Genomic DNA, 12,855 nt, shown 5'->3' with positions numbered 1-12,855 from the left:
CTACCTGACTTCTTTGCCAAGCCGGTCTGGAGGCAGGAATTCAAAAACATGGAGGTCTTAATAGATAGACTTGAGCAACATAGGGCGAGCATGCATAACAATCCGCTCGTCAAACCCAGACGGGGTGCATCACCTATTGTGAATCCATCTGGCACAACATGGAGTCCAAGGTGAAGCCGAAGGAGAAGTGCACGTCCTCTCCACTCCACTCTCCAACTGTGCGGAGGCTGGGCATACCATCTCCAACTGCCCTAAGGTACTGTGTAGCTGCTAACCCCTTATCTTTTCTCTGTACAAAAGTGGTACTAGTAAGTGGGCATGGGGCTGCAGCATTAATTGATTTTGCAAACATTTCTATTGTTGCTCGCAAGGCACACTCATCGATATCGGCCCTGATCCTTTTTCTTCACTACATTTTAACTGTTAGCAAACACCTGCCTCTTTTAAAAGAGAACAGTGGAATGATGATTCCCTTAAGTTTGCTAAAAATGCAGTAGATTTGGTAAATGGCCAACACACTCACCATCGCAGGCCATAGAAGCCACACTTTGTATTTAATAATGATCTATGTTATCGAGTAGCCGAAAATTGAGCCGAAAATGAGGGAGAGATGAGGTAGATGTTGTTAGTCCCGCAGACCTTCCAGCGGCAAGTCTGTGATCTAGTGCACACCCACCTCCTAGGTACCCACTTGGAAGTTGACAAAACACTTGAGTGGATCAGGCACTGATTCTACTGACTGGGGATTAATGATTAATTCCTACACATTGTGACAGATTCCTAGGAAGGACCACACTGCTCTAATCCCATTTCTCTGGTTGATATTCCCTTTGAGTGTATAGGAGTTGACATTGTGCGGCCCCTTGAACCCTCACCTAGACGACATAAACATGTTTTAGTTCTTGTAGATTATGCTACCCATTATCCCAAGGCTATGCCATTGTGAACAGCCACTTCTAAAATTATCACCCAGGAATTGGTAGGGGGGGCGGCACGGTGGCGCAGTGGGTAGCGCTGCTGCCTCGCAGTTGGGAGACCTGAGGACCTGGGTTCGCTTCCCGGGTCCTTCCTGCGTGGAGTTTGCATGTTCTCCCCGTGTCTGCGTGGGTTTCCTCTGGGCGCTCCAGTTTCCTCCCACAGTCCAAAGACATGCAGGTTAGGTGGATTGGCGATTCTAACTTGGCCCTAGTGTGTGCTTGGTGTGTGGGTGTGTTTGTGTGTGTCCTGTGGTGGGTTGGCACCCTGCCTGGGATTGGTTCCCTGCCTTGTGCCCTGTGTTGGCTGGGATTGGCTCCAGCAGACCCCCGTGACCCTGTGTTCGGATTCAGCGGGTTGGAAAATGGATGGATGGAATTGGTAGGGATCTTAACAGACGAGGGGATACCTTTTACCTCAGAGACGTTCAAGGAAGTTGCCAGATTACTTCAGATCAAGCACTTGAAGGCTTCAGTATACCATCCTTAAAATGATGCAGTTCAATCAGACCCTCAAACAGGTGCTACGCAAGGTGATCAGAGAGCAAGGGAAGAACTGGGATTATTTACTCCCTCTCATATTATTTTACTACCGGGAACTTTCACAAGCCTCTATGGAATTCTTCACTTTTGAACTACTGTATGGGCAACTGTATTGTACTTACTCATTGAACCAGGGGTTGGCGCTGTCCATTAATCCTTTCTCTCTTTTTCCCTTTGTAGACCTGATCTGACTGAACTCGAGTCCTCTGATAACAGTTTCAATTCTGCTGATGTCACTTTTGGTTTCCGTACCTCTGGACCCACCCTTTCCTGATGCCAGCTAGCATAGGCTGCATGGCAGGAACAAACCTTGGACAGGGTGCCAGTGCGAACACACTAGGGCCAATTTGGGATTGCCAAATTCACTTAACCTGCATGGTTTTGGACTGTGAGAGAAAACTGGAGAACTTTGAGGAAACCCACACAGTCTCGGGGATAACATGCAAATTCCATGCAGGGAGGACCCAGGATGTGAACCCTGGTCTTCTTACTGTGAAGCAGCAGTGCTACCACTGTGCCACTGCACCACCTGACATACAGTACACTATAATGCAAAGTTTGTGCCAATCAAAAAGTATAGTGGATTGTCCTTCATTCACTCAGAGTATGGAACCAATGTAGGAAGCACTTCAAGTTAGAGAATATTTTATCTGTGGCACCTCTACATGATAACCACCTTTTTCCACTCTGTCAAACTTTACACAGTTTTTAATGTTTGGAAAACATATGGGATTAAATCATTTAGAGATCTGTATAAAAATAATGTCTTTGCGCCCTACAAACAATTACACTCCAAATTTAGCTTCCCATCAACACAATTTTTCCACTACAGTAATCCCTCGCTACTTCGCGGTTCACTTTTCGCGGATTCACGACTTCGCGGATTTTATATGTAAGCATATCTAAATATATAACGCGGATTTTTCGCTGCTTCGCGGGTTTCTGCGGACAATGGGTCTTTTTACTTGCTTCCTCAGTTGGTTTGCCCAGTTGATTTCATACAAGAGATGCTATTGGCGGATGGCTGAGAAGCTACCCAATCAAAGCATGCAGTTCAGTTCCTGTGTGCTGCTGATTGGCTCAGCGACGGAGTGTTGCATTAACCAGGAAGTCTCATCTCACTCATTCAGCATTAACGTGCTACTGCTTCAGGGACCGTGTCCAAGCACCAACAGAAGATGCAAATGATTGCAGAAAAGGTAAAAGTTTTGGATATGTTGAAGGAAGGGAACAGCTACACCGCTGGAGGACACCATTACAGCATCAATGAGTCCACGATTCTTTTTATTTAAAAAGGAGGAAAAGCATATAAGATCTACGGCCGCAGTGTCCTTTAATCAGGGCGCAAAACAAGTTGCAAGTGGACGTGACAAGGCAGTAGTCTGGATGGAATCTGCTTTAGGAATCTTTGCAACAAGGTCGACGACGTCATGACTGCCTACAAGCTGCTACGTGTACTTCGCTATACAGTAAGTGTAAACTTATCTACCGATTTCATATTGCTTAGCAGTTGTCCCTGTTATTAATAGAGTAAAGGGTGGGTTGTAAACAATACAGGGAGGGTTTAAAAACGTCCAAATACACGTTAAATAATTAAATAAATATGGTGTCCCTACTTCGCGGAAATTCAGTTATCGCGGTCGGCCTTGGAACCTATCTCCCGCGATAAGTGAGGGATTACTGTATCTCCAAATTAGAAATATTGATCAGTCTTGAAGACTCCGACAACTGTTCTATAATATATAAAACCATTTGAAAATCCCTTCCTTTTAAAGATCTCAAAGTACAGTGGGAAAAGGATCTCTTACTCAACATTTCAGAAAAGGACTAGAAGGCAGCCATGCACAGAATTCACTGTAGCTCCATTTGTGCAAAGCATATAATTATTTAACTTAAAATCTTTTATCGAGCACATCTGTTTCACTTAAAATTGTCCAAAATGTTTCCCGGGCAAGATCCAACCTGTAAATGTTGCAGTCAAGCTTCAGCCTCACTGGGCCACATGTTTTGGGTGTATACCAAATTAACATCATTCTGGACAAAAAATTTTAAATGCTTATCACAATCAGTCCTAATCCATTAACAGCTGTGTTTGGTGTCCCAGATGGGCTTAAAGTGGAGAAGGACAAACAAACTGTGATTGCCTTCACTACATTATTAGCATGTAGACTTACAGTATCTTGCTCAACTGGAAGAATCCCAGCCCACCTCTTTTAAGTCAGTGGGTAACTGATGTTATATACCATTTGAAAATGGTATATAAAATCAAAAAATCAACGTCTCACTTAGATGATCTGTTCAAAACTTTTTAAAAACCTGGCAGGATCTAATCAATAACATTTTAGAATAAGCATTTATAGTGTGGAGAAGGACTTCTTTCCCTCTTTACTACTCTCAAAGTTTTACTCTGGCTGTTGGCCTTCCTCTCTTTCTCATGGGTGGGGGTTGAATTGAATTTAGTTTTGTTAAGTTTGACTTGATTGTATGGAATGTTACACAATTTTAATAAATTCAGTAAAAGATAAAGTATAGTGGATTCACTGTGGTTGTGAAAATATCATAGCTGTAAAGTTGAAATAATTATAACAAATGCATTTTATAACAGCAATGCAAAAATCAAACAACTGCATTGCAATTTCTTAAGAGGAGTCATTGTGCGGATACATTTTGAATGAAAAAAGAGAAAAATAAAATGTATGTCTACATAAAAAGTTGTATGTTGACTAGTGGTTCAGGCTGCCCTGTACAACATCAGTAATTTCAATTACAACCAGTAAGTCCTATAAATGGTTAATCACATATTGATGATAGATCCTTTTTGTTGATGTCTCCAACTTGACAGCAAAGATTAAACCTGTTCTTTGCTCTAGAAATGACCCGTACACAATACATTTAAAATATAATGGCTTTCATTTCAGACCATGATGACACTTGAGTCAGGTGTCAGGTGAAAAATTCAGGTCAGCTAAAACTGAGACAAACATGTCATCGTCTTAGAAACATCTGTTATCCTGCCTGTGCAAATTTTAGCCCTGCCATACCTAACATAAGTAGCCTCATCCAATCCAAAAATGACTTTGTCATTAAAATGCAAGTCAGTTACTGTTAGATGGAAGGTTAAATTTTATTGAAAGGATAGTATTAGCAGTTATTCAGGTAAAGTTGGACACACAGTTTGTGTATATATAATAATTCAAATATTTCTCAAATTTTTCACATTTGAATTTTTGAAATTTTGAGTCACAATTAAGCTTAATTAGATATTAAAATTATTTCAAATGTGTGTTTTCTAAGCAAACAAAATAATGATTTTGTCAACACTCACATGATACAGAGGAACCGTGTTACTCTCAGGAAGCGGGAAGGACATCACTTCCTGCGGTGATGAATCCAGCCGCACTGTGGATGTCAAGAGACAAGGGCTGATGGGATAACTTGGACTGCTCGGGTTTTTACCCTTCTTTCTAGACCGCCGACCAGTGTCCCTCTTGCTCTCCCTCTGTGTCTCAGGTTCTTCTTGAATAACTAAAATCTTGTCATCACTCAGATACCGAAGAAGGGAGTTCTCAGAGTCTGGTTAAACACAGAAAAAACAATAATAAACACCTGCTTTACATTGAATATTCCATCCATTTACTTACATACTGTAAACAGTCACAGGGAAATTCTTAAATGTATGTCAAATGTAGCTTGTGTGAAAAAGTGGAAACGGTGAGGTGCTAAAAAAAAAATGAAGGAGATTATACAAGATGATGGAACAGATAGGGGTGAAGATCTATACAGATTCTTATTTATATTAGCTTATTAACAAAAATGCCGTGCAGTGCATTCTTATTTATATTAGCTTATTAACAAAAATGCCGTGCAGTGCAAAAACAGATAGGGGTGAAGATCTATACAGATTCTTATTTATATTAGCTTATTAACAAAAGTGCCCAACTGCATCTGATAAATAAAACATGGAATAATTGCTAAGTATGCTTAGCTTTCTATAGGTTTGATCCTCAGGTTTGATGATGTATATCACATGAAGGTGTCAGTTGGTACTACTAAAAACATGTCTCCCAAGAGCTTATTGAAAGAAAACAACTATTCAGAAAGAACAAAATAACTCATGCCTGCTTCCTTCAGCCCATTGTGTGTTATGATTTCACTTACAACAGACCACTTGGCCACTTAAAAGTATCTAATCATGCATTATTAAACTCACTTAATCCACTTCAAAGTAATGAGGCACACTTAGTATTTATACATATTTTCTTTGAATGAGATCAATTAATCATTAGATATTATCCATCCTTATGTCTTAATATAGCACAGAGATGCAGGTTGCAGGAGCCTATAAACATACATTGCTACAGTATACAGTTTATTCAAGTAATATTTATTTTAAAAATGCTGATGTCCTTTTATTTCAAGAACCTAGTAGGCTTGATTTACCTTGTAAAGTCTTGCTTTTGACACAATTTCGTGCAGGCTTCACAGTGAGATGCGTATATTTTATTCTTATCTTTAACTTTTTCTTTAGCATTTTTTCTGTTATATAACCTTTTACGTTTAAAAATTTAATTCTAATTCTAACCCCGTAAACATTTGTATCTGCATGTGTAATGTAGTGTAAAATAAGTGATAGCTAGCATACAAGCTGATAAATATTTTGTATTTCTTTATTTGTAATGTTAAAGAGTCAGGAGACTCAACAAACCAGTTTTCTAACACAATAGTTTTATTGATAAGGAAAGCACCATCTGGGTCAGTTGTATGGTTTGATAGTTTTCTTTCTTGTTTGTTTGTTTATTAAACCCACACTGAAAAGTAGCTGAAATGCAAAGGGGGTTCTGCACAAGCTTTTCCATTGGTGAATGGCCTCAGGAAGTGTTCAGTGCCCCATTGGTTGGGTCATGCCGAAAAAGGATTGAATGAACTAAGGGAGTTGCTCACGCACATTGGTCGAGGATTTGTGATTGCAATGGCATAAGTTGGTCACTCCACCTTTCCCTCTCTTTCTTCCCATGAAAAGGAGAGTACCTCTTTCTCTTGTGATTTCTCCATGACAAAAACAACTCGGCAGCCATATTGAGATAGGCCTGTTCCAATACTCCATTCAAAAGCCATGTGGTAGCAAAGACCGAGCTAGACTGAAGAGCAACAGAGCTGTCTGTAGATGAAAAACTGCTACTTAAGCTGTAATGGTATTTTTGTCACACTCATAGTACTCTATTTCTTTATAACTCTGGCATATTATATATACTACATAATTAATTTAAAAGTGTAACTCTCTCTTGTCTGAGGGAATAGGTATAAAAGGCAGTGTAACATGAAGGCCAAAAGTATGGGATTGCAGACATTTTGTTAAGGTCTATATAATATAGGAGTGTATCCTAAGTAGAAAGCAAGAATACAAAATAAATATCATAATCACGGTAGACGGCAGCAGTTACCTAGTGACAGAACTGAAAGCCAGTCCAATGACAAGCTTACAGATTAGTGTTATTTTCTGTTAGTTTGCTCAGCATGAGAGAGTGTATTAATGTGATTGTGTCACGTGCTCCATTTTGGACTGACATCTCTTCAGTTGGCTCTGTCCCCTCACAATGCTAAGCTGGACTAGGAAATAAACACAATTGACGCTTGAGTAAGTGTTTTGCTGCAACATTTTAAATGTTATACCACTAAGAAAATGTAATGTATGTACAATTTAATAAGTTTACAAGTTTTAACTGTCAGCAGCAGGTGATTTTCCAGACTTAATTGGATCAATGATTTGATTACTGTTGTTGAAAGTTGAACTAGAGATACCTAAAGAAGAGTTGCTTTGTTCTAGCAGTGCTGCAAAATCATCATTAAGAAGTTTTCACTAAGAAGGTGTTTGATATAATTTGACGATTTCTCCAATAGTTATTGTCAAATGTAGCTTGCTACAGGAGGGAGGTGGACACTCTGGCGTCATGGTGTGAGGATAACAACCTCACCCTCAACACAGACAAGACGAAGGAGATGATAGTGGACATGAGAAAGGACAGGAGACCTCACCAGCCACTGTTCATCCGAGAGGTTGAAGTGGAGAGGGTGAGCAGCATTAAATACCTGGGCGTCTACATCAGTGAGGACCTCACTTGGACACTTAACACCACACAGCTGGTCAAGAGGGCTCAACAGCGGCTGTACTTTCTGAGGAGGCTGAGGAAGTTTGCTATGTCAACTAAGATCCTTGGCAACTTTTACAGCTGCATTGTTGAGAGCATCTTGACCAGCTGCATCACCATGTGCTAGAGCAACACTACTGCTATGGACCACAAACACCTGCAGAGAGAGGCAAAAACTGCTGAGAAGATCACCAGGACCCCACTGCCCTCTCTGCAGAACATCTACATTTGGAGAGTCTGGAGGAGAACTGCCTTGTTCCTCAGGGACCCCAAACACCCCCAACACGAACTGTTCACACTTCTACCCTCAGGCAGGAGGTATAGAAGTATGAAATGCAGGACTTTCAGGCTAAAGAACTCTTTCTTTCCCAAGGCCATTAGACTCCTAAATAACTGACTGGAGTTTATAACCGTGGTTCACCTCATTCTATCTACCTCACACAACTGTATTTGACTTGTCCATCACACACCTACCTGCACAATTACACTTTATACTTCTATTCTGTTTTTATACTTTATGCTGCCTCTGTTACTTATTATCTATCTGCTATTTATCATTTATGTTTATCTTTATACGGTGGTTTTGTCATTTGGTGTGGACAGCAAAGAAAGAATTTAATTTTACAGGGAGACGTGCTTCCTTACTGTGCACATGACATTAAACTTTGAACTTGAACTTGAACTTGTTAGCTGTTTTAGCTTTAGCAGTTTTTAAAGTGGTCTTGCAATTGAACTACAGTAGACAAATCTGTGTGTTGTCACTATTTGAATTTTTTAAGAGACATTATTCAAATTCATTAACACTGACTACTGCGATATGTCGTTTCACCTTTGGCATACTGTGGTTATCTGTTCAGTTAGCTATTTCAATGTATGAACTGAAATGACTGATTTAATCCAACAAATACTAAAATTTGATATTCATTATCCTTAATCATAAGACTGGAAACTTTGCAAATTTATATCTATTGAAGATTTGGTTGATTTGTCTGACATTTGCCAGACATATTACCGAAACTACAATTTATTAACCAAATAAACTTCATAGACGAAATGGTTTCCAAGCATCTGTCTTCTTTTTTTATTTAAGTAATCTGTATTAACCTTTAGTAATGAAGAAGAAGGGCAAAAACTTATTTTTATCATCATTTGAGCCTACACTTTAAGAAAGTGCAATAATGTTTATGTAGAGTGGTTGAAACAGGGATTAGGGGACAGTGGGTCTCCCTGGAAATTTTTTAGGGATTTGGGGTTCACAACAAAATACTTTTCAAAAATGTTTCTCTTCTCTTTTCTACATGTTGTTCGATCACTTGACATGACATTACAAGAAAGAGGAGAACAAACACAGAAATGAATAAATAAATAAAATAATTTTCAGCCAGTAGTAAGTGTACTACTGAATCAGCGGGTTTTACACAACAACAGGGAGACTACCAACAGCTGTCTTGTTGTTTGGAATGTGTTAGACCAGGGGTAGGCAACGTCGGTCCTGGAGTGCCACAGTATGTGCAGGTTTTTGTTCCAACCCAGTTCCTTAACGAGAACTCAATTATTGCTGATGAAGCACATATTACTTAAGTGACATTTTAATGCTTCATTTTAGTGGTCTCGCTTGTTAAGGTTCTCCAACCTTAATTGCTTATTTCATCTTAAACTGCTGCATTCAGTGTTTTAATTGCTCCTTATTAGCAATAAGATGTAAAAGACAAAGCAGCCAGCAGTTCTCCAGCTAGCTTTTTTCCAATTACATCTGTGTGTGTTCATCATGCACGGTTTGATTTAATAAAACACTTAATAGAAAAATGTGACAGACTGAAAATGATCTGTTTTAGGCTTCAAATCATTTGGATGATATCCTTGGAAAGGAAAAAAATCTACGATATAAAAGCCTTACATTGCACAGACTAACAAGCCATAAAATTAAATAAGGTCTGAGATTGGCAATGATTGGTTTCTAATTAAGCAATTGGGTTGAATGAAAACCTGTAGCCACTGCGGCTCACCAGGACCGACATTGCCTACCCCTGTTTTACATCTTATTGCTAATAAGGAGCAATTAAAACACTGAATGCAGCAGTTTAAGATTGAAATAAGCAATTAAGGTTGGAGAACCATAACAAGCGAGACCACTAAAATGAAGCATTAAAATGTCACTTAAGCAATATGTGCTTCATCAGCAATAATTGAGTTCTCGTTAAGGAACTGGGTTGGAACAAAAACCTGCACATACTGTGGCACTCCAGGACCGACGTTGCCTACCCCTGTGTTAGACAATATAGTTCTACTTACTTTCTTTCCTTTTTCTAAACTTTATAATTTTTTAATTTCTATAGTTTCAATTTTTCAATATTCTCAGTGTTTCTAGAGTGAGTGCTACTGTTATGTGGAAGCATACGTAGTGCATTGCCTGTCAATGTGACTCGCGCCTGCCAGAAACAAACTATGGACATAAAGAGAATGTAAATTCCTCACAAGGGGTGATATTTATCTCAGGACTCTAAAGCTATGAGGTGGCAGTGCTGGCTAATGTTGTCACCATGCCACCCGTAGTTAGTAAACCACTACAGGTATTCAACTTAATAAAACGCATCATAATGAGTAATCCAAGATTAAAAATTGAGAAAAACACCTTAATTATAACAAACAAAGATCCAATTAAAAAGACTATTAAAAGATAAAAGGACACCTCTATGTAAAAACCCTTTGACAATTACCTGAAACAGAAGCATGCTTATTAATAGCATTCACACATACTAAAAATACAAAATGGCAAGTTCTGTTGCAGTAAAGAAAAACATACAAAAAAAAAGAAAAATAGCAATACAGAAACTAACTAAGCTGTCGCCAGTCAAAGTCTGTCTTCCTGTAGCAGTCCCTCAAGTTTAACGGTTAAATACTATGGGACAGCTAAGAGTCTGCCTACATGTTCCTTTAATGTGTGAAGTGACATCCTTCACTTCTTCTATAACTCTGTGATAGGCAGTGCAGTTTTTTTAACATCACTTCAAGAGAGGCCCTCTGAATTAACAAGTTAATTAAATGGGCAGGCTCAGCTACAGGACACACTCCGGACCCTCTGGAGGTCGTAGTTAAGTAAAGTAGTAAAATTAAACTAATGCAATATGTACAGTACTTTCAGCAGTGAGCTATATAAATATAAACTGGCAAGAAAAAGGGAGTCATTGTGAAAGATGGCAGATATTAAATTGTTGAATGAAGCAGCATATTTGAAAAAAAATGTAACAATTATTTTTGCATTAGAATATACGTAAAATGGATATACTGTAAGTATTTACACAGGGCTTCCCAGAAACAGGCAAGGGTAGCAGTAATTGTTGGTAAGAATTATCAGTTGTCCATTGGCTTTCATATTATGAACATAACCCCAGTTTCTGAGGTACCAACCATTCAGGTCCCCCATGCTTATTAAGTGAAGCCATATGTGACACTAGGGGTTGCTGTTGCCCGGTAAAAACCCACATTTCTTTTACTATCTTCAAATTAGAAACTTTGTTAAAAAGAACCTGTCCAATTTCCCTCATCTCCCACCTCCCTCTATGCTGGAAAAATACTCATCAGTTTCAATGACTTAGACAGAATCTCTGCAATATATAAAACCATTTTACAGTCCCTCCCTTTCAAAGATCCAAGAGGATTATGGGAAAAGGATCTCTCACTCAACATATCAGAAAAGGAGTGGAAGGTAGCAATGCAGAGAATTCACTCGAGCTCCATATGTGCAAAACATACAATTATTCAACTCAAAATTATATTTCGAGCACATCTGTCTGGCCTAAAATTATCCAAAATGTTTCCAGGGCAAGATCCAACCTGCGAACGCTGCAATCAAGTTCCAGCCTCACTGGGTCACATGTTATGGGCCTGCAACAAATTAACCTAATTTTTGACCAAAATCTTTAAATGCCTTTCAGACAGCCTTGGTGTCACAATCCCTCCTAATCCACTAACAGCTGTGTTTGGTGTACTTCCAGAGGGGCTTAAAGTGGAGAAGGACAAACAAACTGTAATTGCCTTTACTACACTATTGGCACACAGACTTATCTTGCTCAACAGGAAGAATCCTAACTCTCCCCTTTTAAGTCAGTGGGTAACCGATGTTATATATTATTTGAAAATTGGAAAAAATAAAATTCTTACTTAGAGGATCTGTGCAGAAATTTTTCCAAACCTGGCAGGATCTAATCAATAACATTTTAGAATAAGCTTTTAAAGCACGGAGGAAGCAGATTCCTTCCCTTTTTTTTGTCTTCTCCATTTATCTATATTCACTTATTACTCTATCTATTTGCTTATTTTTACTAGGTTTAAATTTTATTCTGCTGGCAATGCTCTCTTTCTCAGGGGTGGGGGTTGATTTATTTTCAATCCTATTCTTGTAAAATTGATGTATTTGTATGGAATGTTGTGTGATGTCAATAAAATCAATAAAAATTTTAAAAAAAACCCCACAGACAACACGTCCAAACACCAGGTAAAAAGTCCCAGTAATAATTTTAATAATTACAATAATGTGCACAAAGCACCTCCACTTCCACAATACACAAATAGATCAATAATCATACAAATAATCAATCCTCCTCTCCACCCAGCAGCTCCGTCACGCTACCTCCCAAATCCGGCTCTGCTGCTGGGTGTCCCACAGTCCTTTAAATAGTCCTTGACCCGGAAGTGCTCCTGTCCTTCAGTCCACGTGATTCCATAGCACTTCCAGGTCAGATAAAGAGTTATATTTTTCTTCAGCCCGGAAATACTTCAGTTCTTCCGTCCCCGTGACTTGGGAGTACTTCCCAATACAGGAAATAAAAATCCCCTTGTCTTCCTGCAGCATCCCACAGTGGCCCCCAGGGTCCCCAACAGGGCTGTGAAACTGAACTCCATCTCCCATGGTGCCCTGCGGGAATCCTGGGTACTTCTATGCTGCAGGGGAGACGCCATCTAGCGGCCTGGATGTGTTGGCTGGGATGAGTTGCTGGCCGTCCATCATACATGGTACAATAGAAACACACATTTCCTGTAGAAGGTAACTTCTTGCTGAACTAAAACCACATTGAGACACATTTGCGCATAACATTATGTTTTCACACTTTTTTTCAAAGGAATTGTAGTATATTTCTCTGAACGTTAAAAGGTCATGAAGGCTGAAGCCTGTCCAACAGCATTGTGCTAGT

The 12,855-nt window shown here is 39.3% G+C and overlaps 1 protein-coding gene across 4 annotated transcripts in view; it reads right to left on the bottom strand.

Annotated features, from left to right (window-relative positions):
• si:ch211-26b3.4 (connector enhancer of kinase suppressor of ras 2) overlaps positions 1–12,855 on the bottom strand; it is a 597,975-nt gene that overhangs the window by 152,472 nt on the left and 432,648 nt on the right. For all 4 annotated transcript variants that reach the window (XM_051935079.1, XM_051935080.1, XM_051935081.1 and 1 more), the window contains one exon: positions 4,843–5,090. In XM_051935079.1, the coding sequence (XP_051791039.1) occupies positions 4,843–5,090 (248 nt within the window). The remainder of the gene's footprint in view (positions 1–4,842; positions 5,091–12,855) is intronic.

The sequence above is a fragment of the Erpetoichthys calabaricus genome, chromosome 12 (genome assembly GCF_900747795.2).
Source record: "Erpetoichthys calabaricus chromosome 12, fErpCal1.3, whole genome shotgun sequence".
NCBI classification, from domain to species: Eukaryota; Metazoa; Chordata; class Cladistia; order Polypteriformes; family Polypteridae; genus Erpetoichthys; species Erpetoichthys calabaricus.
The sequence above is the reverse complement of the archived record's forward strand: the minus strand, read 5'-3'. Positions and strand labels throughout refer to the sequence as shown.